The 24205-nt window shown below is 43.4% G+C and overlaps 7 protein-coding genes across 7 annotated transcripts; 4 read left to right on the top strand and 3 right to left on the bottom strand.

Annotated features, from left to right (window-relative positions):
* Positions 1–6452: 6452 nt before the first annotated feature.
* On the bottom strand, positions 6453–8588 carry BP01DRAFT_346373 (TFIIH/NER complex subunit SSL1). Its single transcript, XM_025573634.1, has 3 exons — positions 8112–8588; positions 7684–8019; positions 6453–7618 (listed from the first exon to the last, which is right to left on the bottom strand). Exons 1-3 carry the CDS (start codon positions 8339–8341, stop codon positions 6814–6816), a joined length of 1371 nt encoding a protein of 456 aa, XP_025428776.1. The 5' UTR covers positions 8342–8588; the 3' UTR covers positions 6453–6813.
* Positions 8589–9226: 638 nt separating this feature from the next.
* Positions 9227–12946, top strand: BP01DRAFT_359258 (M1 family metallopeptidase). Its single transcript, XM_025575637.1, has 12 exons — positions 9227–9435; positions 9510–9679; positions 9759–10183; positions 10233–10454; positions 10510–10627; positions 10683–10799; positions 10859–10884; positions 10941–11151; positions 11206–11276; positions 11329–11774; positions 11848–12060; positions 12120–12946. Exons 1-12 carry the CDS (start codon positions 9401–9403, stop codon positions 12712–12714), a joined length of 2649 nt encoding a protein of 882 aa, XP_025428775.1. The 5' UTR covers positions 9227–9400; the 3' UTR covers positions 12715–12946.
* Positions 12947–13575: 629 nt separating this feature from the next.
* Positions 13576–14647, top strand: BP01DRAFT_385238 (Rab family GTPase YPT1; the record flags this gene model as incomplete). The annotated part of the gene is made up of 5 exons (XM_025577574.1): positions 13576–13589; positions 13859–13982; positions 14054–14101; positions 14156–14383; positions 14453–14647. 5 exons carry the CDS (start codon positions 13576–13578, stop codon positions 14645–14647), a joined length of 609 nt encoding a protein of 202 aa, XP_025428774.1.
* A 1079-nt stretch (positions 14648–15726) lies between these two features.
* pmp47 (putative peroxisomal membrane protein Pmp47) lies at positions 15727–17440 on the top strand. The gene is made up of 3 exons (XM_025575636.1): positions 15727–16318; positions 16375–17108; positions 17168–17440. The coding sequence occupies exons 1-3, from the start codon at positions 16194–16196 to the stop codon at positions 17284–17286; spliced, it is 978 nt and encodes a 325-aa protein (XP_025428773.1). The 5' UTR covers positions 15727–16193; the 3' UTR covers positions 17287–17440.
* A 412-nt stretch (positions 17441–17852) lies between these two features.
* Positions 17853–19111, top strand: BP01DRAFT_425420 (WW domain-containing protein). The gene is made up of 2 exons (XM_025579742.1): positions 17853–17966; positions 18026–19111. Exons 1-2 carry the CDS (start codon positions 17881–17883, stop codon positions 18831–18833), a joined length of 894 nt encoding a protein of 297 aa, XP_025428772.1. The 5' UTR covers positions 17853–17880; the 3' UTR covers positions 18834–19111.
* Positions 19112–19131: 20 nt separating this feature from the next.
* BP01DRAFT_359253 (uncharacterized protein) lies at positions 19132–20598 on the bottom strand. Its single transcript, XM_025575635.1, has 3 exons — positions 20010–20598; positions 19851–19943; positions 19132–19665 (listed from the first exon to the last, which is right to left on the bottom strand). Exons 1-3 carry the CDS (start codon positions 20521–20523, stop codon positions 19406–19408), a joined length of 867 nt encoding a protein of 288 aa, XP_025428771.1. The 5' UTR covers positions 20524–20598; the 3' UTR covers positions 19132–19405.
* Positions 20599–20958: 360 nt separating this feature from the next.
* On the bottom strand, positions 20959–23275 carry BP01DRAFT_302484 (putative AMP-binding enzyme; the record flags this gene model as incomplete). The annotated part of the gene is made up of 4 exons (XM_025572075.1): positions 20959–21064; positions 21126–22716; positions 22774–23029; positions 23102–23275. The coding sequence occupies 4 exons, from the start codon at positions 23273–23275 to the stop codon at positions 20959–20961; spliced, it is 2127 nt and encodes a 708-aa protein (XP_025428770.1).
* Positions 23276–24205: the final 930 nt, after the last annotated feature.

Below are 24205 nucleotides of genomic sequence, written 5' to 3'. Positions count from 1 at the left end.
ATATTATCTAAGTAAGATAATAGAGGAGAAAGTAATAAATATCTTCTTTAATTCTAGCTTTATATTTATATCTTCAAGCTTCCTAAATAAAAGATATAAATATCTAAGATACTTATCAAATAACTGGAATATAGTAAGAATATTATTAATATAAGCTTAATAAAACGCCTTGTACTTAGCCAAATATAAATCTATCTAATACTGGATATAGAGAACTGAATTTATAAAACCTATGATTATAATATAAAAGACTTCCTGATTATAATATATAATAATCGCCAAACAGTTTCGATACGGGGGAAATACAGGCTATTGGTAGAAGAACTGAGCGGTATTAATAATAGTAATATAGAGGTATTCAGCTATTATCTAGAGAATTTCATCTTGGACTGATATAGGATATATATTAGATTTAGTCTTATAGTTTACTCCTCACAAATCTACTATAGTATATCCCTTGGGTTTGCTATTCACTGTTTTCTACACTACAAATACAGGATAGGAGGTAGGAGTATATTCTTTTATATAGAATATCTTGTCTACTTTATATAGAGAGTCAAAAGTAGCATTAATCACTTCTCAGTTATATTATAGGATATAATAGACCTAAGGATATTATAAGTAAGTATAATCTTACTATTCTTTCTTAAGAGATACTTGAAGCTATTAATCTTTAGAAATATAAATAATTCTAATATTTAAAGTATTAGTATTAATCTAAATATTAAATAATTTAATCAACTTCTTAAATACTTATATCTTATGTCCAGAATTAAAATATTTATATATTATTACTCTATTTAGAAGTATTATTATCTTTTTATCTTTATTATTACTTATATTAATCTTTAATGAAGATGCCCTATTAATAGGGGCGAAAATAGATAGTTCTAATAAATATCTTTCTTTGGAAAAATCAATATAGTATTAGGATTAATTAGATCAGTGACAGCTTTGGTAGAGTTAAGGTCAATAGGAAAGACAACTATATACTTATTATTCTTAAGTATTCCTAGATAGGTGCGGTGTCCAACTGTAATAGAAGTAGAGAATAAATTAAATACTTTAATAAAAGTAAATAAGAAGTTAACTAAATATAGAACTAATAAAATACTAGTACTTCTTTTTGATTTAAATAGATAGTCTATATCTATAAGATGTGCTTTTATCTTAATAGGAATACGGACTTTTATACTCAGGGGAACAATGATATAATAGAGGGTATAGACTAGAGTCTTTACAGAATTAGATTTTATATATATAGATACTAGGAATATAAAATCACTACAGAAGCATATGAATATAATATATCTTTTATAGTTGATAAGTATGCCCTCTTGACTAATAATATTAATACTGACTAATATATTCGCACGAAGCTTTTTAATAAGGTAGACCTTTACTAGAATAGATATAAACTTAGGTATCTTTGGTACCGACTTTATACTTAAAGATATAAGTTTAGGAGACTTTTTAGTATAAGAAAAATATATCTTAAACTTAATAAAGGAGTTGATATAGTAAGATAAATTAATACTAGTTATAGTAAGAGGAGGATTAGTAGTATATATAGTTATATTAGAGATGTTTTTAGCTAATTCTGTATTAATAAGAGTCGTGGAGTATTCTATATTAAGATATATAGTAATATAAGAGTCAGTATAATTAAGCCTAATTTTTACAGTCACTAATCGCCATGTACACAGTGGTTTACTATTCAGTGTCCCTTGAGTATCCTTATAGTATTCGGATTCTATAATAGATCCGTTAGGGGCATGCTTGGTTGGAATGACTTAGGGCAGCTGTGCTTGATATAATATTATATGCTTGTATAACTGGTTCTTAGAAGTAAAAAGAGCTGAGTATTAATAGTATAAAATTTTTAGATTATCTATCTTAGATACTTCTATTTTACTGGCTTTCTTGAATAAGTTGTTCTTAATAATAGTAATTACAGTATAAGTATCTTTATTACTATTAGTATTAGACTCTTGCTTGTTATAATCCTTATATATCTATAGTTACTGATTAGTATAGTACATATTTTCGGGTGGACTGAGATAGTAAGGATCAAAGATAGGAGATAGTCTATATTGAGGTGGATAAGAAGTATAGAGAATAAAAGACAGTTCTGTATATATATATAGAGAGTAGGAGAATTGCGGCTGAATATATTACTATATCTATTTAGGAAACACTTGGGGTTGTTAGTGAGGGTATTATTTATTAGTATCTAGAGGCAAGGTAGGATCAGTTATAGTAATATATGTCTTATTCTTGTTGTCTTTGGGATGATCTTAATTATTCCATCTTCTACCACCTCTCTGGTTATTCTGATTATAGCTGGTGTTTGGGTTGTTATTAGTATTACTATTATAGTTTCGCTGCTAAGGATAATTCTAGGGCTGGTGATTATTACTATTATTATTAATCACCTGCGGGTTTGGGGGCGTCTAGCCGTATTACAACTAATCTACTTGGTTATACCTATTCCAGTTACTGTTCCAGTTATTGTTCCATCTCGGCTGGAACGGGTAGAAGTTCCCCTGCTGGTTGGCTTGGTTCAGGTTGGACCGCCTTGATTCTGTATTAGTATTAGTATTCTTATGCTTGTCTTTGCTATAGAAGTAGAGATTATTCTTAAAGCTAGGGAAAGTATTACTACATCTCTGGTTGTTATGAGTAATATAGACTAGATCCTCCTAGTTATACTACTGCTGATCAAGAGCCTTGAGGAATTCACTAATAGTAGTGGTTTTGGTGGGGTGAGTAAGCTGTATACAAAGTCTAGGGTCAATACAGTCCTAAATATAGACTAGTTGATTGAATGGGTTGTTTAACTGGGCGGCTTGTGTATAATAAATAACTTTCTGAGCGAATTACCTAATATGACAGCCTGCTTGAATATCTAAAAGACTATAATATAAACTATTAAGCTTAGTTATAGCTATATAGGGGCTTGATTTGAATCACTTAGTCAACTCTTCAAGCCAGCTGTTCTTCAGAGGTATCTCAGCTATAAGATGCTTCTCCCTTTCTGTAAGGCCTGATGTATACCACTGTAGAGCGGTATTATATATACAGATCTATAAGTTTAACTTTACTACAAGTTCTCTATAATATTAAATAATATCTTTTATATGATTAATAAATATATATATATTCTTATAGAATATATCTCTACTGATCTGTTTTATCACTTTATCCGAGATTATATTAGGATGGAAAAAACCAATTTCTTTAGACTTTAGATCCTTAATATAAGCAGCTTGGTTATTAGCTATATTAGGATATAGATTAATATTAGGATTAGTAACAGAGGGGCTTATAGGGTTTCCAGGGATTGGTCCTTGTGTATTTTGAATTAGGTTCAACTGTATTTATATTATATTAAGATAGGCTATAAGGGCTGCAAATTGATTATTAGGAGGGGGTCCTTGCTGTCTGGGATTATTATATTTAACAGTAGGATTGATTTCTTTAGGATTACTTTTATAATTTCTACTACTAATACTGGATACACTAGAAGTGCTAGGACTAATATTTATAGTATTAGTATATAGATCTTCGCCAGTACAGAATTCAGTATTAAAATCGATACTAGTACTATAAGGATAGCGAAGTTCAGGCTTAGCTGTCCCAGAATCTGTTTATTCTAAAATTAGATTAGGTCTTTTGGGCTGGATTTTAATATATCTAGATTCCTGATGTTGATATGTCTGCGTCTTGCGGCCGTATCTCAAAGCAGAAATACTGACAGGCCCAAGAGATGGGAATATGCTAGTTAGAGATACTGTGAGTACAGACAGTTAACTAGATAGTCTAAAAGATAAAGATTATACTTAATAAACTATCTAAGGCGACGGGTCTTATATAAGATACTCCTCAGGTATCTTAGGATTAATATCTTCTTATAAATAATAAATTTCAGCAGTAGCCGGCGGAGTATAGGTATAAGAGGGAATTAATATTAATAAATAAGTTATTAATCTTAACTATATCTAACTAAGTAAGGTTTCAGATTTAATAAAGTCGATGAGGGGCTTCTATAAATAAGAGTCTTATATCTAGATAAGAAATAGTTCAGAGGTAAGAAGATATTCAGTATATTTAAGAAAATATTAAATATCTTTATTAAGAACTAATCAATCTATATCCTAAGACAGAGGGTATAGATGGTTCTTGGCAGAGACAGAGATTGATATAAGATATAAGAGATAATAAGCTTATAGTAATATATTACTATCAAACTAGTATATATATAGACTGATTAAATTCATCAGAAACTGCATAATTTAATAGACTAGTTCTGTTACAGACATTAAGTATTAAGATAACTTATTTAGATATAATAATAGAAAGACAAGATATAGAATATAGAAATAAGTAGAGAGAAAGATATTAGAGTAATAATTAGTTAAAAATAATAATTAATATAAATAATTAATAATAAGGTGTGGGAGTAAATTCGCTGTAGATAAAATTTAGTAAGATATATATAGGGTATTTACTTACTTTACTAGTTATATAATAAGAGCAGAACTCAATGATGTCTTGTGACTTACAGAGAATGAATAAGGAAGGCGGGAAGATGGGCAACCGGCAGAACCACAGTGTGACCAACTAAGAGGGGGGTGTATTAACTAGGGGTGTCTGTAGTTAATAGTAATAATAAAGGGACGAATAAACAAAAGATAGAAGTAATAAAAAGTAATCAGAAGTTACCGGGCAGGACCGCAGAAATATACACAGTGTCTGGAGCCCGGGATATGCTACTAAATATTAAAGTCGGTGGTAGGGAAAGATCCTTATAATATTATTATTATCATAAAGTTGTTGATTCTCTCAGGATCCCGCGACGGGACGAACTAGCTAAGATTCGCCCAAGGCGGAACAACGGGGCAGAATCCTCAACACCACCTTCCACTATTACATTATCTTAGTATTAGTAAAAATAGCTAAATTATTAATAAACTTAATTTTAATTAACTTTAGAATATATTCAACTAATATATAGTATTAAAATCTATTAATAATTATAGAAGCTATATAATATAGTAGTTTAATTGATTATATATATCTTAAAAGATTATTTCTTTATATATATCTATTTACTTATCTTATAAACTATAACTACTTAATATTATTTATTTTAGACTATTAAAGAAGTTATATAATTAGTATATTTATAAAACTATCTCATATAGAGATAAATCTATAAATAAGATAAATTTTCTATAGTTCTATAATAATATATATATTAAAGTCTTTATAAGTACTAATATTCTTAGTAGATTCTGTACTATAGATCTTATTCTTTAAATTCTTTAAAGAGACTTATAATACTATAGATTTAGCTAAAAATACTACCTTTATTAATTTTCTTATATTCTAATTAGTCTTTTTATCTTGAAAAAATATCTATAAATCTATATAAGCTAGAGAAATAGTAATAAAAACTCTAAGAACTTATAGATTAAGATCTAGTATTAATAGTTTTCTATAAAGTAATTAAGAAAATAATAAAAACTATAGAATAGTCTATATAAAATATAGTTCTACTTTAATATTGAGTTAAACAGTTTCAGTATATATAATTCAATTAAAAAAAGAGAAGAAGAAGATCGTATATTACTTTATATAGAATAGAGACACTTTGACAGGCCAAGAAGATTTTAATATATATAAGATTAAGACCTCAATATCAAGACCACCCAAGGCGCGCTGGCAGGCCCGTTGCAGTATATATAGAAGAAAGAAACATAATCAGTTGAAATGTCAAGAAAACACTAAGAATTAATATATATAGCATTTTTTTAGTGGTTCTAAATAGCTTCATGAAGCAGCCAGCGAGGTAGGAAGCGAGGCGGCGGCAGACCGCCGCGGTTCGGTGTCTCAGCGGTTCGGTGTCCGATTACGTTACAGTAAAACTCTGACATAATGATTGAAAGCGGAATGCTATATCTATTTTTAAATAGAAGAAACCAGTAACTTATAGTATAGGGGCAGTAAATTTCCAGCTTATTATTAGACAGCTAGAGTCTATAATTTCCAATTAATCATCTAACTATTATCATACAATCTTTACTTATATGGACTATTATCTCATATTTTATCTTTTCTTCTCAGTCAAAATTATATACTTCCTTCTTTATACATCTAGTAATATTTATATAGAAAAAAGACTTCAATATTTAATAATTCTTATAATGAGAATCATGATATTTATACATTAGTAGAAATTCCAGGCGTGGTTTCATTGTCCAAAGCAGGAGAATTGTTGTTCTGGGTATCCTTTTATTAGAGGTTCACTGTACTGTGTGCAAATGTACTGTGTCGAGCCCAAGACCAGCTGAGGCCTGCCTCACATTCCGCCAAAATACTCATTAATTAGGTTGACCATCTTCGACTTATGCACAATGATCAACTAGACTCCTACATGCTGCAGGACCCTGAAACTGATTAAATATTGTCTGCAATACACCTTGCACATCTCTTTAGCTTCTTTCACGAATGGTATTACTCAAGTACTACCTCTTTCAAGTTGTCATACGTGGGCTGCTTTCAAGAACATAGCTACCGCGTCACCTCGGAGCTACAAGATCACCCTTTAAGCTCCTTTTTGATGATCGCATAGCGTGCGGACTGAACACGCAGTGATCACCAATAAATTGTCCTCTGAGGCGACCGTCGAACCTCATTAGGGCTTAGCATTAGTAGTGGACGGCTTACGGAAACATGTAAATCCTGTATACGCGATGTTATGGAAGGCGGCGTCTCGTGATAGTACGTACTGGGTTATACCAACCGGGATCATATCGATGTATCCATCTTATCAGTCACATCAGCACCCTGGACAAGCCCAGAAGTTCCTGAAAATGTTGTCCTGCTTTGGCAACCAGGGCAATTATGCACAACTTCATGAGCAAAAAGATCACAGTCAATGCAGAAATGGTTTCGGCACACAGTACACTCATAGCGACTGCTTATGCTCATTCCTTTCGACTGTATATCGGCAACATGCCATTGATCCTTGGAGGGCACTGAAGGAAAATTTATACCACAAGCAAAGCACGCCGGGCTACGCGAGGCGCACTGCCACGGAACTTCGACCCAGTTCATCAATGGGAAAAGATGATGGTAAGAACGAGCGAGATGTGTGGAAAGGATTAGTGTCAGGCCGCAGGAAGGGCATTCGGCGGGAAGACCGCAAACTTTGCTACTGCACCGAGAGCAGGAATAGCCTCCGCAAGAAGCATCCGAGTGACACGAGCAGAGAGAAGGATGAGCTTCGACGGACCGGGATGGAAATCCCATCATTAAAAGGGAACTTGCAGACGGCCGTTGAGAAAATGTGGCCGGGGGGGTTGTGACACCCATTACCAACTCGCGAAAGTGCTGCTCGTTTAGAGCCACGCCATATGTGCTATCATCGCCATGATTTGTCCTGGTGCAAAGCTCACGGCAGATAGCCACTTGGGCAGCGAGGCCCACGATGCCGACGCGGATTTTCTCGTTAACCAGAGTAGCTATGGTTTGGTGAATGTCACCTGGGTCAGAGGAAAGCAGGGAACCGAAGATGACCAGTACTTCGCGGGTGCCATGAGTTGGAGTATGACTTAAAAATGTGTTAGTCTGTATATATTGCCGGCAGTGACCATGCTCTGGGTTATGAAAACATACAAAAGAGCACCTCGGGCCATTTCGAGCCCGTTCTGCAAACTAGGAAGACCTTTCGGATCGTGATCGCGAAGAGCTTGGATTGCGCCGATATGTTCAGTAAGATTCCCACTCATATCACTGATCCGTATTGCGAGACCATCCCTCAGGCCTAGAACGCCTAGCTGAGAAATCGGATTCTGTTCAAAGAATTCTCTCACAAACTCTTGGGCATAGCGCAGAGACAAAAGATACCGAGTTGGTCGTAAATCTTTTTCTGCCATTGACTGCGACAAGTCAAGGACCAGCATAAGATGGCGAATGATGCCTCGTTGTAGTGGTGTGGTGTCCCTTAAAAGCCTGTGAAGAAGATGCCATTATTTTCAGCTTCAGAGTATACCACCCTTCTTCGTCATGCTTCTTGTAATATGCATTTGAACGAAACGACTCACCTTTTCCTTTTTCCAGCCTCGAGTAAACCCTCCACTGTGGAATTGATTGTGCCATCTGCGCCTTCGACCAAGCTTTCCCAAGTCCTGGATACCTCCCACTCGGCACCTCCGCGATTTTTCTTCCTTCTTGATCGTGGGGGCTGAGCTGCTCCCCCTTGAGATAGAACATGGTGTCCGTTCAAGTCGTCGCCAGAGATCTCACCAACATATTCTTCATCGGAATCGGCCATTTTTGGAATCGTGTGGGAGGCTGCGGAGGACGAATTCAAAAAACCACTGAACGGACCCGGTAGAAGACAATGCTTGGAAGATTGACTTGAACTGTTTGCTTCCCGACTTGCGACCTGCCTCTAAGCACCTTTCATGCGGCGACTTAGTGTATTCTATTTTAGCTGGCTGCTTGCTCGCTGGATAGACATAGGTTGACGGAGCAAGACCTTTGTACCGGCATAATTACTTGCTCCGGATCAGTAGTCAGTTCACTGTGTATTTCATGTTTCACCCTCCATGATTAGATAATGGGTTCCAACGGGGATGTTAAGTGAGTTCACTAAGCTGAGTTAGTGTTCGCCTCCCGAAAAGGGTCCAAGCTCCGTCGGAGCTCCGGTTCATGTCTTGACTATTGACAGCACAATTAGCATTGAGCAATAACGATCTTTCTTGTTGGTCCCATGTATTATAATTACTATGAAGACACGACTCTGTAAATTAAGGCTTTGTTTATGTATTACGGAGTACTCCGTACAGGTCCCTCCCTTTTTCATTCCTCTTTCTCTTTTTTCCTTGCTAGCTCTTAAGGAAATCCAAGCCTCGAGTTTCTGTATTTGCCGTTCCCTTTCGGATCTAGTGATAGATGTTCGCTGGCAAATCCCAAGGATAAGAGGTCACAGTGCGCCAGAATCAATCGCAGACAAATTTGGCCCATTTAGGCTTATTTGTTCAATTTCCAGGCCCATAAGCACAAATACTACCACAAGACTACGAGTATAACACCAATGTGGGGAAGAAGGTATCCTATTAGCGGCACAGCCGCCACAGCGTCGCCAGCCTGGCGTACTGGCGTCAAAGCTCGAAATATCCGTGGAAGATTCCTGGTGTATCAGCTGGTACGACCAGTTCCCCTCAACTGCTCCTCCCCATCCCCCTCCTCCCCCCCGGTCGCTTTCTCACATCCCCGCTGTTCATCGGCTGTTCCACTCTCCCTGCGTACACATTTGTTTCCTAGCCTCAAGTCCGCCGGCCATCAATTCGCTATAAGGTGTTGCTCCTCAGAGTTTCGGACCCGCACAATGGCATCAAAAGACAGGGAAATTCTTCCAGACGTGTAAGTTGCTGACCGGCACAGACATGGAAGGAGGTTTTCTTTTCTTCAGACATTGTTCTAACCAAGAGTGGTAGATTCATCCCAGTACATTACGACGTGTCATTGTTTGATCTACAGCTCAGTGGTTCCTGGGGCTATAATGGTATCGTCAAGGTCAACGGCAGGGTTACCCGCCCTACGAAGGAGATTGTGCTCAACTCAAAGGAGATTGACGTTAAAAAGGTTGAGGTCTATGGCGAAGATGGTTCGTTGTACTGCGGCTCCTGCAAATGACTCTCTGCATGCTTGGTTATCTTTGACGTCAAATTGACACTCTGCTTTAGGAACCAAGTTATTCGAAGCATCGAACATTACTTATGACAGAACTTCAGAGCGCGTTGCTTTCCAATTTCCGGCTGAAATTGCGCCATCGGATATTCTTCTTTCGGTCCAGTTCACCGGCATCATGAACAACGCCATGGCCGGATTCTACCGCTCGAAATACAAACCCATCGTAGAACCGGCCGCAGACACACCCAAAGAAGGGGATTTCCACTATATGCTGAGTACTCAATTCGAGTCTTGTGACGCTCGTCGGGCTTTCCCATGCTTCGACGAACCTAACTTAAAATCTACTTTCGATTTTGAGATCGAGATACCCAGCGGCCAAATTGCCCTCAGCAACATGCCCATTAAAGATGAGAGAGCTGGACGTAACCCGGGCCTTAAAGTTGTTTCTTTCGAGAGAACACCGGTCATGAGCACTTATGTAAGCTTTTCCGGTGCATCTGTTCGAAAATTACTGACATCTCACCCAGCTTCTAGCATGGGCGGTTGGCGACTTTGAATATGTGGAGGCTATGACCCAACGTAAATATCAAGGAAAGAGCATACCAGTCCGAGTCTATACGACCAGAGGTCTGAAAGAGCAAGCTCAGTTTGCCTTAGAATGTGCTCATCGCACTGTTGACTACTTCTCCGAGATCTTCGAGATAGAGTACCCATTGCCTAAGGCAGATCTTCTTGCTGTCCATGAGTTTGTGGGTTACTTCTGTTATCTTCGCGACATTGAGCAAGCACGCTAAAGTCATACAGGCTATGGGTGCTATGGAGAACTGGGGGCTTGTAACGTACCGAACGACTGCTGTTCTGTTTGAGGAGGGCAAGTCCGATACTCGTTACAAGAATCGCATTGCTTATGTGGTTGCACACGGTAAGTCTATAGCCCGTGGCAATTTTGACCCGGATCTGAAATGTAATGCTGCTAGAATTGGCTCACCAATGGTTTGGAAATCTCGTTACAATGGAATGGTGGAACGAACTATGGCTTAACGAAGGCTTTGCAACCTGGGTCGGCTGGCTTGCTGTCGACCACTTTTATCCTGGTAAGACCTCCTACCGAATTAACCATGGTGAATGAGAACTAATCTCGATGACTGTGTAGAATGGAATATCTGGTCTCAGTTCGTTGTGCGCAATTCCCGAGGTAATCTTATTTACTCAGTTTAATGTTAATCAATATGCAGGCTGAGGGTGTCCAACAAGCTTTCCAACTCGACTCTTTGCGGGCATCACATCCGATCGAGGTACCCGTTCGGAACGCACTCGAAGTGGATCAGATTTTCGACCACATCAGCTACCTAAAGGGAAGCTCGGTCATTCGCATGCTGAGTGATCACCTTGGTCGGGAAATATTCTTGCGTGGTGTAGCTGCGTACCTCAAGGCTCACGCATACGGTAAGTCAGCAATGGACTGGCGAATTTCGGGCTGTTAACGTCGAACTTGTTTAGGAAATGCAACCACAAATGATCTCTGGTCGGCTCTCAGCAAGGCATCCAACCAGGACGTAACTAGCTTTATGGTAACTCCCTCCAAAGCTATACGAGATTTCCTTCACTAACAGAGGGATGAAGGACCCTTGGATCCGCAAGATTGGTTTCCCTGTGTTAACTGTCACAGAGGAGCCGGGTCAAATCAACATTCGGCAAAATCGCTTTCTCTCCACCGGCGATGCTAAGCCTGAGGAGGACGAAACAATATGGTGGATTCCACTCGGTATCAAATCAAATCCTGACTTCACTGACAATACACATACTGGTGCTTTGGTATCTAGGTCAGATATAGTCTCTGGTGTTACTCAGGATTCTTTCTACAAGATAAACATGAATCTCTCCGGTTTCTATCGTACTAATTATCCTGCCCACCGTTTGACTAAACTTGGACAGTCCTTGAATCTTTTAAGCACTGAGGACAAGATTGGACTGATCGGCGATGCAGCTGCTCTTGCTGTCTCCGGCAATGGTAGTACTACTGCATTGTTGTCTTTATTGAGAAGTTTCAAGGAAGAGAATAACTATCTGTTAGTGCCACGAACATCGTTAGCCAGGTTTTATTCTCTTTGCGACATATTCTAATCATGGCCTACACTCTAGGGTTTGGTCTCAAATTTCAACCTCCATCGCAAATCTCCGCTCCGTGTTTGCCCAGAATGATTTGGTCTCCTCAGGACTGAGGAAGTTCACTCTCGAACTAGTCTCACCGGCTGCTGAAAAAATCGGCTGGGAGTTTATGCTCGAAGATGACTATCTTACTGTGCAGCTTCGGAAACTATTGATCGGAATGGCATGCCATGCAGGGCATAGAGAGTAAGTTCGTTTTAGATCTCAATTCAGCTTACTGAGAGCTTCACTGACAATGACGTTAGCATTATCGCTGAGGCTAGCCGACGTTTTAGTCTTTGGGCTACGGCTAAAGACAAAAGTGCTGTGCATACCAACCTGCGTTCTGTCATCTTTGGTGCGGTAGTTTCTGAGGGCAGTGATCAAGAATATAAATTCGTCAAGGAAGAATACTTGAAAACAGACTCTGTGGATGGAAAAGAGATCTGCCTAGGGGCTCTCGGACGCACGAAGAATGCTGATTTGGTGAGAGACTATCTTGATTTTGTCTTCTCAGATAAGGTCGCTATACAGGACATACACAATGGTGCAGTTTCGCTTGCTTCAAATTCGAGCAGTCGCCACTTGCTGTGGGAATACATGAAAGCGCATTGGGACATGGTTGAATCCCGTCTATCGACCAACAACGTGGTCTTTGAGCGTTTCGTGCGTATGGGACTTTCCAAGTTTGCAGACCACGCTATTGAGGCCGACATCTCTGCGTTTTTCCAGAATAAGGACACCAGCGCCTATGATCGTGCTTTGGTCATTGTTGCTGACAGCATTCGGACCAACGTGCACTACAAAGCGCGAGATGAGGGTTTGGTGCTTGAATGGCTTCAGTCGTACGGATATGCTTAAATTACAGAACTAGCCCTTGCTGCTTTATAGAGGGGGATGCTTCAATCGATGTAGTCCCTCCGTGATTTCCCGGTGTCGCTGTGAGGATCATCAGAGAAATGGCCAGTGAACAAGGCAAGGCTGACAAAGCCGCACGCCGGGGAGGCTACCTTACACATTTATTGTTTTACATGTTACTTTCATATCTAGGAAAACTATAATTAGTGACACTGAAATGAAATGCTTATTTGACTAAGACTACGGATGCTTAGCAGACCTTTGATTGAGAATTATCACGGCATGCCTTGCTAAGTTATATCTCAGTGACTTGACGAGCCCTGGTGGTGGTCTCCAAGAGCAATTTGTACCCGTGACACATCATACAGACAAGATCACTGGATAGTATAACGGGATGGTTCAAGTGCCTGCTGATCTGTGAATCGTAATTACTCGCAGGCAGGTAACTAAGTTTAGCTTTCCAATTCAGTTTAATAACTGCTTACTTGGTAGGTAATGCCCGTGTTCAACCTGACGTTGAACAGATCTGCCCGTACCAGTACACTAAGCCCGATTCATTCATAGGCTTGAGGTAGGTGGGTCAATGTGAAACGGTCACCCAGAACCCGCTGAAGACCTGCACGTTGGGCTCCCTTGCTCTCCTGCAGTCAGCAACGCAACAGCCGCCAACTCCAAGAGACCGCCGGGTCACCCTTAGCTAAATAGACAGACACTTCGAGCATCGGTGACAACCACAGCTTGCTGCCGCTCTCGCTTACCTTAACGCCAGTCAACGTATCCAGTTCAATCAGATATAGTCTTCAAATAATCCTTCCGGATCCTTGAATACCTGTGATCATCGACTCAAAATACACATCTTCCACCATGAACCCTGAGTCGTAAGTGCCTTGATCCGATTGTAACAGTCCTCATACACTTCATCAGGGTGTGTGTTGTCAGAATAAGTCATCATACACATTTGCATTTTCTTTCATTTACGGAGCAAATCATCAAGGTCTACTTCATTGACTGGCCGACATCTTGCTAATTCGTGTGCTATCTTAGAGTTGCCCCGGCCTTCTCCCGCCTCCATACTCCCTTCCTGATGGCGAGAACGGAGATGGGTTGTTCAACTCCACCCTCACAGCTTGGCTGACGACTCAACTAGATACGATTACCTCTTCAAGCTACTCCTTATCGGAGATTCTGGTGTTGGAAAGTCCTGCTTGCTTCTTCGATTTGCTGATGATACCTACACGGAAAGCTACATCTCTACTATTGGTGTGGATTTTGTAAGCGTCCTGCCGCACGCAAAATCTTCTGGTGCACACCTCCGTCGGCCGGCCTGTTAACAGTGTTTCAGAAAATTCGTACTATCGAACTCGACGGCAAGACAGTGAAGCTCCAAATCGTAAGTAAAGTCTCGCTCGCGGTTTGTTGACTAGGGGGCACTAATGTCTTCCAGTGGGACACTGCGGGCCAGGAGCGCTTCAGGACTATCACCTCGTCTTATTACCGCGGCGCCCATGGTATCTGCGTTGTCTATGATGTGACTGATATGGATTCATTCAACAACGTCAAGCAGTGGCTCCAAGAAATCGACCGGTATGCCACCGAGGGTGTTAATAAGTTGCTCGTGGGTAACAAGAGTGATATGGAAGACAAGAAAGTAGTGGAATACACAGTCGCCAAGGTACGGAACTACAAGTCTCAGTTCCTCGAATGTGCGGTCAGCAGCTGACGGGTCTGGCCACTGTTACAGGAGTTTGCGGATAGTCTTGGAATTCCTTTCCTAGAGACTTCGGCTAAGAATGCCTCGAATGTCGAACAAGCTTTCTTGACGATGGCCAGACAGATCAAAGAGCGTATGGGAACCGCCACTGTCAACAACAAACCTACCGTGCAAGTCGGTCAAGGCCAGGGAGTTCAGTCTAGCTCTTCTGGCGGTTGTTGCTAGGCGCCTGTGCTTCAGGTTCCAGGTGCTGTCCTTCAGCCTCGTGGGCGGCAGAGTGGAAATTTTAGGATCCAAGAAGACAAGCTGAGGGGAAGATGTACCGGCTGCGTATCGCTGGCTGTCTTCTCCATGCTGGGGTGGTTACGGATCCTTCATGCGGTGATGATCATAGGACTAGTTTCATTCTTCATGCTTTAGAGGGCTCGCGTTTCGTCTTTATACACTGTCACATCACAGATGCGCTTTTGTTCGTCCTCGCCCGCTTCCCGCCATCTTTATATTTACTTCCTCTGCTCGGCCCTGGATTTGCTTCCTCTCTTTGTTTCTTGCCTTTATCTTCTGCTGTCCACCCATAATCTTTTCAAGTTGCTATCTCTTCTTTACTAGTTTCTCTCCCATAGGCCTTTTCTCGGCCAGCCTCTTCTAGTAAGTTGGATTTATAACCCTGTTTCGTCATTCGGGGGTCAATTACTCAATGCCTATGACCATGAAATCTTTTGGTTGTAAGCGTGCAATCGGTGGACTTGTCATCGCCAGTCTCGTTCTCCATCCCAGTCCTTCCCTCCATGAAATCCTAGCTCTATTCAATCACGACTACTGGATCGCCACCTTGACATAGCAGGTTGGCTGGTCAGGTAAAAGGACTTACTAGTTAGCCCACATCTACCTACTGTAGGAGGGAGGAAGGTCAATCAGTGCTTGATTGAGGGGTGCAGGGAGGGAATGTCACATGCGAAACCTAAGAGACTCCGCATCGGATTACTAAGGCGCTGCTTCCGAATCACCGCCGCACCAAGTTGATCTTGCCTAGGTACTAAAAACAGTGGGAGAGGAGGCTAAGTTCGATCGGGGCTCAACTTCCCTAGTTGTGATTTGCTTAGCATATTTGACTTCCAAGTGGACGACCTGGTCGTGTCTAAAGTTATTTGCGCGATGTGTACTTCGAGTGTAACGTATACATACATAATTACCTCATACTTGATCAGCTAAGCTAATGATAACACGTGAGCGTGACTCGGACATGCTTTTCACACCAATTCAAGTAGGGCCTTTGACTTGAGCTTGACCAGCCCCAGTAATTTTAGGAATCGCCGCTAGCTTAGGGTCGACACTCTACTGATGGTGGATTAATTGATTTGACGGTAAACACGCTATCGATTCATGATGAGGGAGGGGGAAGTGGTCTGCAGCCGAGGCCCAATTTCCGGCAAACGTCATGAGCATAATTATTTGCCCTTCCCAAGCCGAGTCATTCTCGCGGCCGCCCTACATATATCGATGTCTCAGAAATCGACTCTAAACCTAGACCTCTTCTGCCCTTCCCATAGTCGGATCTCGTGTCTCCTATATAAAATTCGAGGCTTCGTACTTTGTCGCAACACCGCCCCTCCTTTTCTCGATTACTGTGTCAAACAACAAGGTTTCGCTCCTTTACCCTCGTCTCCCTATCTTTGTGGACATCATCACAACGCGTCGACTCGGAACTGAATCCCCTTGCATCGTACCAATTATACGTCAGTCAGGCACAGTGTGAAGACTTCATTGCAAAATGCCTCACTCTAGCAACCTTGAGGAAAAGAAGGAAGTGGCAGTCTCCGCTGCCATACAGCAGAGTGATAACATAGCGCATGCATTGGCTGGCGCGGGAGGTGGCATCCTCTCAATGGTGTTGACGTACGTATTTCTTCTTGCTCAACTGGGCCTGCGTTGATATGTCTTTTACCCCATAGCTATCCGCTCATCACTCTTTCAACAAGAGCCCAGGTTGAATCCAAGCGGGCTCATTCGACCATTTATGATGCGATTCGTCGCATCGTTCAGAGGGAAGGATTTGCCGGTCTATACTCGGGCCTTGAGTCTGCACTTTTCGGCATCAGTGTTACCAATTTCGTCTACTATTACTGGTATGAATGGACTCGTTCGGCTTTCGAAAAAGCGGCCAGAAAGGCAGGAAGCGCATCTAAAAAACTCACGACCGTCGAGTCCATGATTGCTGGTGCTATCGCAGGAATTGCCACAGTCATGATCACCAATCCGATCTGGGTGGTAAACACTAGAATGACGGCCCACAAGTCTGATTCAGACCAGGAGTCATTGCCCGGTGCTCCTTTCAGAAAGAGGCGTGCGTCAACGATAGCTACTCTGATGGACTTACTGCGCCGCGAGGGCCCCAAAGCTCTTTTTGCCGGCGTTCTGCCAGCTCTCGTACTGGTTATCAACCCTATCTTACAATACACGATTTTTGAGCAATTGAAAAACATTGTTGAGCATCGCAGGCGTATGACACCAAGAGATGCGTTCTACTTGGGCGCGCTCGGTAAGATACTCGCTACTTCGATAACTTATCCTTATATCACAGTCAAGAGCCGCATGCATGTTGCAAGTAATGAAGGCCCCAAAGAGAGCTTGAATGGTAGCTTGAAGAGGATCGTTCAGGAAGAAGGTTACGTTGGCTTATATAAAGGCAAGTGAATCCGAACCGGTAAAATGTTTAGTGGAAGATAGCTCACATGACCCAAATAGGTATTGGGCCCAAGGTAACGCAGAGTGCAATTACTGCAGCATTCTTATTTGGATTTAAGGACGTCTTATACGAAGCTATGGTTTCCATCCGGAAGAGGGGTCGCGGGATTTCAAAATAGAGATGGTGTGTTGCTTTTCGGAAGCATTGGTCCTTAGGAGCGTCTGTAGGCGCGTTGTACAATCACTACGGCTATTGAGTATTTGATGATCCCTGTAGTTTCTCTTATTACCCTGCCAGCTTGTATATATGTGGAACCTTGACCTGGCTTTGGACGTCATCCTTGATGAGTAAACTTATCATGGTCCATGGAACGAAATAGAGGGTTGAATTTATTTGTGCAATTTATGAGTAGGACTTGCTTAGCATAACTACTTAAGCATCAATAACGAGTAAACGAGTACGGAGTAGATTTGGACCAGACGGTACCAGACTCCTGATCAAGTAGAGTGACGTCACGTGGTAATGCTGCGCCACCCACATGGCAATGCCAGTCCAAGCCAAAGACTGTTCGACTATATAGAACAGCTCCCTCCTCTTGTTCACAGAATGTTTTGCCCTTGGTAGGACAGTCTTATGTTGTCTTGTTCGTCCTTGAACCACAATAGTCTTTCCCGCTTATATCGGCAGTCATCTTAGAAGTACTTGGTATCTAAACATTTACCCGCCAAAGCTGGAAAGAGATATCGTCATTATACTATCCAGCTCATCAGTCATGTCGTTTGCCCCGCCACCGGGCCCTCCAACTCCCTCTGTTCCTGAGGGATGGAAGGCTCAGTTCGATGACCATTATAAGCAATGGTACGTCTAGTCTCTCCACTATTCAGATGGCTTTGCACGAAGACTGATGTCGAACCCAGGTTCTTTGTAGATCTACGAACGGGCCGATCGCAGTGGGAATGTCCCGAGGCGCCGCCTCAAGCAGGTACAGAAATACATGGCCCACCAAGCGAGCCACCACCGTCCTACGATGCCTCGGGTCTTGCCAAGTCATCTGCATCAGCTGCTGCGCATGAGAAGAAACCCCTTGATTCGATGAACCCGTACAAATCGCCAGGACCTGGGCATCAAACTCTAGATGACGATGCTCGGCTCGCTGCACGGTTACAGGCAGAGGAGGATGCGCGAGCTTTTCGCAGAAGCCCGGCACCTGGCGGTACTGCATCCGATTACTATATTGGCGGTACTCGGAGGCAGGATGCTGGATACCAATCATCGGATCCTCAGTCGCAAAACTCTTCTCTAGGACCAGCTCAGCAACGTAGCAGAGGGTTCTTAGGCAAATTGAAGGATAAGGTCGCCGGTAATGGCGGCGCTTCTTATTCTCGGCCGCAACAACCTGCACCGCAACATTCCTATAGCTACTCTCAAGGCGAGTATAACTATGGAGGCGGCGGCGGCTACCCTCCGCAACAGGCAGCGTATGGGTACCCATCATATCCTCCGCAGGGTGGCTATTATTCAGCCCAACAACAGCCACAACAGCGACGGCATGGAATGGGCACCGCGGGAGCTGCGGCCTTAGGTGTTGGTGGTGGACTTCTAGGTGGTATGCTGCTCGCGGATGCTGTGGAAGACATGTCGCACGATTACGGACCACCTCCAGGTGATTATGGGGATGATTACGGGGGCGATTATGGTGGTGGTGATGATTTCGGTGATTTCTAGAGCATTCTACCTTCGCTTGTCACATTTCTGCTGTAACACTCTCTTTGCGAGCGGGTTAGACCTCTCCCTTATGTGAAATGTCGTTATGAAGGATCACACATCGACGATAATGATGCATATATATTGCCTATGTCTCATTCTAGAAGTCCATCAAAACGATCCTCTTCTGTTAGTGCAGATTGTTTGCAGCTGACTTGTAATTCCACCTCCTATTTTGGCCCTGTCACACTTACCTCGACATAGTTTGATTGGCTTGTACTCTGGGAGAAATCTACAATTTTAATTTTGTCAAGTGGCCCACTTGTCAAAGACTGTTTAATGTTTCTAGCTAGACCAAGGAATCGGCAGGAACAACTGCATGTTTGGGCATTCTGATTGTCTCCAAACCAGGTTAATATCTTCCATGGGCCAGCAGACGTGACGAGGAGCAATCGACAAACAAGCTTTGCATGATCTGTTTCACTCCCATGCTATACACCCAGGTTTCTACCCCCCATTTGAGCGTAAGATAAAGGGCGGGCAGCAAATCACTTCCCAGGCTGTATCATCAGCGATATAACCCTGAAAAGCCCTCACGCCTGCCCTCTTCTCCGGGAAGCATCTCCACTATCCTTGCCTGATGCAGTTACTCTTTCAATACCAGGCGTTACTCTTTCAATACCAGGCGTTACTCTTTCAATACCAGGCGCGGATCTGGGAGTAGCCCCAGCCATCCATCCCGCCAAATCGAAATTGCCGGGCGCCCCGCCACCGGTTATCGCATTGCGTGTAGCGCCCGTGATCGGAGACGAGCGAGATTGTTTCTCAAACTCGGCACGCATCTCAGGGTCCACTAAAGCGCGAGGGAGCACAATGGAGTTAATACCAGATGCGATATGAGTTAAAGGTTGGGAAAGATGACATAACAACCAGCAGACTCGCGGTGACTCAAGATGGCGTAATACCAATCTGAGGAACGCTATTGGTCTTTCTTACTGCCGCATTTTCGCCACTATAAAAAGAAAAGGGGCTACTTACTGTTTTCCATTAATTTGGGCATGCCGAACGTGAATCCTAATGCCACCAAAGCTAGCAGAATCATAGGATTCTTAAACAAGGCGAGGGGCGAGACTAGTCGATCATGACAAACGATAAGCTTGAGACCAGCCAATGTTTATAAATTTGGGTGGAGCATACACCGGGGGCGTTCCTCGTAGAAAGTTCTCCGGGCAAGGACTCGAGCCTCGACGGTCACGTTGGATTTGATCGCAGCAGAGATCCTCTCATTGTGCCCAGCAACAGTAGCGGTATCGAAGACGTGCTTTTCCGGACCTCGATTATCCCATGGGTTGGCACGGAAGGTCTCCCAGATGCCGAGAACGCTTCCGTCGGCGGCGACGTCAACGCGGTAAGGCGCAAAGATGAAGTCCGGAGAGCGAATATCCAGAAGGTAGGATTGGGGCTTCGATTGGGCGGGAATTTTGGCGAAGACAAAGGTTGCGAAGCGAGTGAGTGATGCAGCAAGCTGAGAAGGCGAGGAGGGCGAGGAGGGAAGCGTGGTCAGTGTCGCATGTGTTCCAGCCGGGAGAGCGTGGGGATTGGGGAGCAGGCTAGACGAGGGAATGATAATCGTGAGGGCTGACAGCACCAGTGCCGGTGCAGATAGCAAGACAAATATTAGTCTGGCAAAGGAGCCGTCGAATAGGTGCATACTGGGTGGGCAGTGATAGACCTGGGAAAAGATTAAGTCAAGGAGAGGGGTGAGGTCTAACTTGGTAGATGTAGGTGATGAACGGCGTATCGACTATCGATGAACTCCGGCGCCAAGCATTCGGGAAAAACCACCTGGTGCCGTGGTCATCTACCCCAACCATTTACTATCTGCTCCACATTCATAGCAGACTGAGATATTTTACGGATTTTGAGCTTTACTCCAACTCATTAAGATGAAACCAATTATTTGTGTACCCAGCAAGCATGAGAACGAAGAATTAACCAGGATCTAAATCCAAGATCACTCAAATGCTAAATTACAAAGCAAATAGAAGCACAGGATAGCATATGTACAGAGCTGCTCCAGGAGAGTGATGAGCCCGCATGCCATCACTAAATCTCGACATTCGTATAACTCCGAGGTCAATCTTACCTAGAGCTTAGCCTTCGGAGTGGCCTCTTCAGCTATGGCCTTCGTATATAGATCATCCAGGAGCTGGCGGTACTTCTTCACAACCGGGGGACGTTTAAGCTTCAGACTAAAGCAGAAAGGTATTTAGTTCAATTTTTCAGCATGGAGAGGGAAGATAATCCACTGACGTTGGGGTCAATAAGTTGTTCTCGACGGTGAATGGGTCTAGCATTAGTGCGCAATTCTTGATCTTCTCATATCCGGCAAGTTTGTGTTTCTTTGCAACGCGGTCAAGGTCGCGCAGCACTGCATGACGTATTTGGGGCTCGTTCAACGTGCCCTTGATGTTTTCCATGTCTGTGATCTCTATAGTGCGGCGGAGCACTTTGCTGGCCCAGGGAGCATATGATTCAGGCTGCACGCCGAAAATACCCACCAAGAAAGTCTGAACACTATCACCATGGACATACCCCTGGGCCAAATAGCCCAGCTCAGAAAGGTAAACACCCTCCAGACGCTCAGGAGAGATGTATTCTCCTTGCGCCAGCTTCAGGACGTTCTTGCGGCGATCAATAATTATGATCCTGCCCATTTCATCAATCGTACAAACATCACCGGTCCGGAACCATCCATCTTCTGTCATCGCATTAGCCGTTTCCTCTGGATTTTTGTAATACTCGCGGAAAACATTTCCTCCACGTAGAAGCAGTTCACCCCGCGGAAAGGGCTTATCATCGACTGAGTACTCCATGTCCGGGAGAGAGACTAAGCAGGCTTCATTGCATGGAGCAAGGCGCCCGCAATTTCCGGCAGTCAAGTCTCGTGGGGACTGAGCGCATGCAATCGCGTAAGTTTCAGTCAATCCGTAGCCTTGAATGATGTCAGTACCAGTGACGATTCTCAAAAACTGGTGAAGGGTCGGGTCCAGAGGCGCAGAGCCAGACACCATCACCCTTGTGCGCTCCAAGCCAAGCGCTGCGGACACCTTTTTCGACCAGATACGGTCATACAACGCGTGTTTTGTTGTAGCTTTGCTGGGATCAGGATGTTCCAGGTTTGCGGTTTTTGCCGCGACAACATGCCTCGACAACGTTCCCTTAAAACCGGGCTGATCCACAGTGGCCGAGCGAATGACATTCCCAAAGCGACTGTATAGTCTTGGGACCGACATGAATCCAGTGGGCTTGAGGACTTTTAGGTCATCAACAAGCTCCAACATATTTCCATGAAAGTAGCCAATTCGTGCCCCCGCCCAAAATGCTGCATGCTCCGACAACCGCGCATAGATATGTGCCAGTGGGAGATAGGAAGCCAGAGTATCACCAGGAGCCTGCAAAGTGACTACAAGGCCACTTGAGGTTGCGGCAACAGTATTTGCATGTGTCAAGACCACTCCTTTAGGATTACCCGTAGTACCGGACGTATAATTGATTGTAACGATGTCAGATGGACTTGGGGGGTTACACGGGCGTTTCGGTGAAGCTCCGAGCTCTTCCACATCGTCGATCGTATAAATAGACACTTCTAGCCCAGCCGCAACCGATTCGAGGAGGGAGCGCTTAGAGAGACCGGTGGGTTCCCCAGCATCCAAAGGATCCATGCTGACAATGATCTTCAGACCGGGCAACATTGGTTTCAATTTGAGCAAAGTGGGGATATGAGGTAGAGAAGTCACAACACAGTTCAGTTCAGCATGATTAATGATGTACTCTGTTGCGTCTGCCGCGAGCACATCATAGATAGAGACCGAATACAGACTCTGCGACATGCAGGCAAGATCTGCAGCCAAAGACATCAGCATGTTTTGTCTACTTATATTTGAGGATAGTGCCATACCGGTCAGTTGCCACTCCGGACGGTTTTGGGACCATAATCCAATGCCGTACTGGCCGGGGCGATGGCAGCCATGTTTTTTATGTACTTCGACGAGACCTGCACCAAAAGCAGTACGGCGCTGCTGTACCGTCTCGTAGTCCATCCATTGGTACGGACCATAGGCCTTTGCTATCGGATCATAAGGGCGCCATCCCAAGCAGTGGCTCTTGGGCACTCTGTTGGCGGTCGACTCGAAAATATCATGCGCGGTGGCAACCTGGGAAATGAGGTCAGTCAAATGACAGTCCCAATGTGGGTTGCCGCTCATCGAGGCTGGGAGCAAGTATACATTAGGATCCAAAGTCTGCACTAGTTCTTTAGCTGAGTTCCAGCTCCGGTAGATCGGAGAGCGCTCAGGCTTGTCTGAGCCCGGTAAGGCAATGCTGTAAGGCTTGCCTTTGGGGGGCTCTTGTTGTAACTCGGCTGCACGTTGGAGATGAATGGGTAGCTGAGAGAAGAACATTGCGACGATGAGCGTAACTATTTGAATTGTGACTAGATTAGCAACGGTTCCATAAGGTAGGCAAACCTGATAAGGCACTAATTTTTCTTCGGAGTGTCACAAAACAGTACCTCAAGCTCAATCAGGTGATTTGGTCTCAGTAGCTGTCAGTCTCTAGGGAAGTCGCATGTGTGGCTATCTGTCTATGTATATATGTGTGTGCGTGTGGGTATATATGCATGTGTCAGGGCGAGTGCTCGTCCTCGAGAAGTGTAGTGTCAAAGCGAGGCGCGGAACGGGGTTTGAAAAGGCGAACAGGGGTAGGAGGAGAGAAGAGTGAAGGGGGGAGGATGAGAAGCCTTCAAGGAAACGGAAAGAAAGGTAATTGGAGAAAGACAGATTGAAGAGTTGCCTCCATCTCTTCGGGTCCATGATAGGAGACGGGAGGGTTTGGTTGAGTCAGTTTCCCCCCTTTGACGCTTTCTCCGGATTCCAGCCCATAAGCACGAGTTCTAACTGGTCGGTCCGGCTCCTACCAATTCCCCCACACAAGGTTCAAATCGAGCCTCGGCACTTACTTGTTTCGGCCAGCCATTGCGTCGGCCTTCTCCATTTGGACTTGCGTTTGCATCGTTCATTCACGGAGCTGTTCATACTTTACTGCTATGTATGTAGTAGTAGGTTAGGTGTATCAATGGCCATATTTCGGCTGATTCGGTCTTGACTACCTTGGTTCAGAAAGCGTTCATGATGCCCAAGGGCGCGTGCTCTCACATTTTATACTTAAACACTGCGTAAAAATGATCTGCTCCTCCCATAAGTGACTGACTTCGTGACTAAATATTTCTTCCATTGCTTTCGGGGTTGAAGACTACTCCGGACTCCGTTCACAGCACTCGCCCAATGGAGTAGACTAGTTCTTTTGTGATACTCGAATCATGGCATATATGC

The sequence above is a fragment of the Aspergillus saccharolyticus genome (genome assembly GCF_003184585.1).
Source record: "Aspergillus saccharolyticus JOP 1030-1 unplaced genomic scaffold BP01scaffold_32, whole genome shotgun sequence".
Classification (NCBI taxonomy): Eukaryota; Fungi; Ascomycota; class Eurotiomycetes; order Eurotiales; family Aspergillaceae; genus Aspergillus; species Aspergillus saccharolyticus.
This window is presented reverse-complemented; position numbering and strand designations above follow the sequence as displayed.

Excerpts from the sequence above, each read along its gene's own strand:
- BP01DRAFT_346373 (XM_025573634.1), bottom strand. The coding sequence starts at position 8,341 with ATGGCCGATTCCGATGAAGAATATGTTGGTGAGATCTCTGGCGACGAC. Across the intron at positions 8,020-8,111 it reads GAGGCTGGAAAAAGGAAAAG|GCTTTTAAGGGACACCACAC; the intron begins GTGAGTCGTTTC and ends TCTTCTTCACAG. Across the intron at positions 7,619-7,683 it reads ATGGCCCGAGGTGCTCTTTT|TCATACTCCAACTCATGGCA; the intron begins GTATGTTTTCAT and ends CACATTTTTAAG.
- BP01DRAFT_359258 (XM_025575637.1), top strand. The coding sequence starts at position 9,401 with ATGGCATCAAAAGACAGGGAAATTCTTCCAGACGT. Across the intron at positions 9,436-9,509 it reads AGGGAAATTCTTCCAGACGT|ATTCATCCCAGTACATTACG; the intron begins GTAAGTTGCTGA and ends CAAGAGTGGTAG. Across the intron at positions 10,885-10,940 it reads ATATCTGGTCTCAGTTCGTT|GCTGAGGGTGTCCAACAAGC; the intron begins GTGCGCAATTCC and ends ATCAATATGCAG.
- pmp47 (XM_025575636.1), top strand. The coding sequence starts at position 16,194 with ATGCCTCACTCTAGCAACCTTGAGGAAAAGAAGGAAGTGGCAGTCTCC. Across the intron at positions 16,319-16,374 it reads ATCCTCTCAATGGTGTTGAC|CTATCCGCTCATCACTCTTT; the intron begins GTACGTATTTCT and ends TTTACCCCATAG. Across the intron at positions 17,109-17,167 it reads TTACGTTGGCTTATATAAAG|GTATTGGGCCCAAGGTAACG; the intron begins GCAAGTGAATCC and ends TGACCCAAATAG.
- BP01DRAFT_425420 (XM_025579742.1), top strand. The coding sequence starts at position 17,881 with ATGTCGTTTGCCCCGCCACCGGGCCCTCCAACTCCCTCTGTTCCTGAG. Across the intron at positions 17,967-18,025 it reads GATGACCATTATAAGCAATG|GTTCTTTGTAGATCTACGAA; the intron begins GTACGTCTAGTC and ends TGTCGAACCCAG.
- BP01DRAFT_359253 (XM_025575635.1), bottom strand. The coding sequence starts at position 20,523 with ATGCACCTATTCGACGGCTCCTTTGCCAGACTAATATTTGTCTTGCTA. Across the intron at positions 19,944-20,009 it reads CTACGAGGAACGCCCCCGGT|TCTCGCCCCTCGCCTTGTTT; the intron begins GTATGCTCCACC and ends ATGATCGACTAG. Across the intron at positions 19,666-19,850 it reads GCCCAAATTAATGGAAAACA|TGGACCCTGAGATGCGTGCC; the intron begins GTAAGTAGCCCC and ends CTCGCGCTTTAG.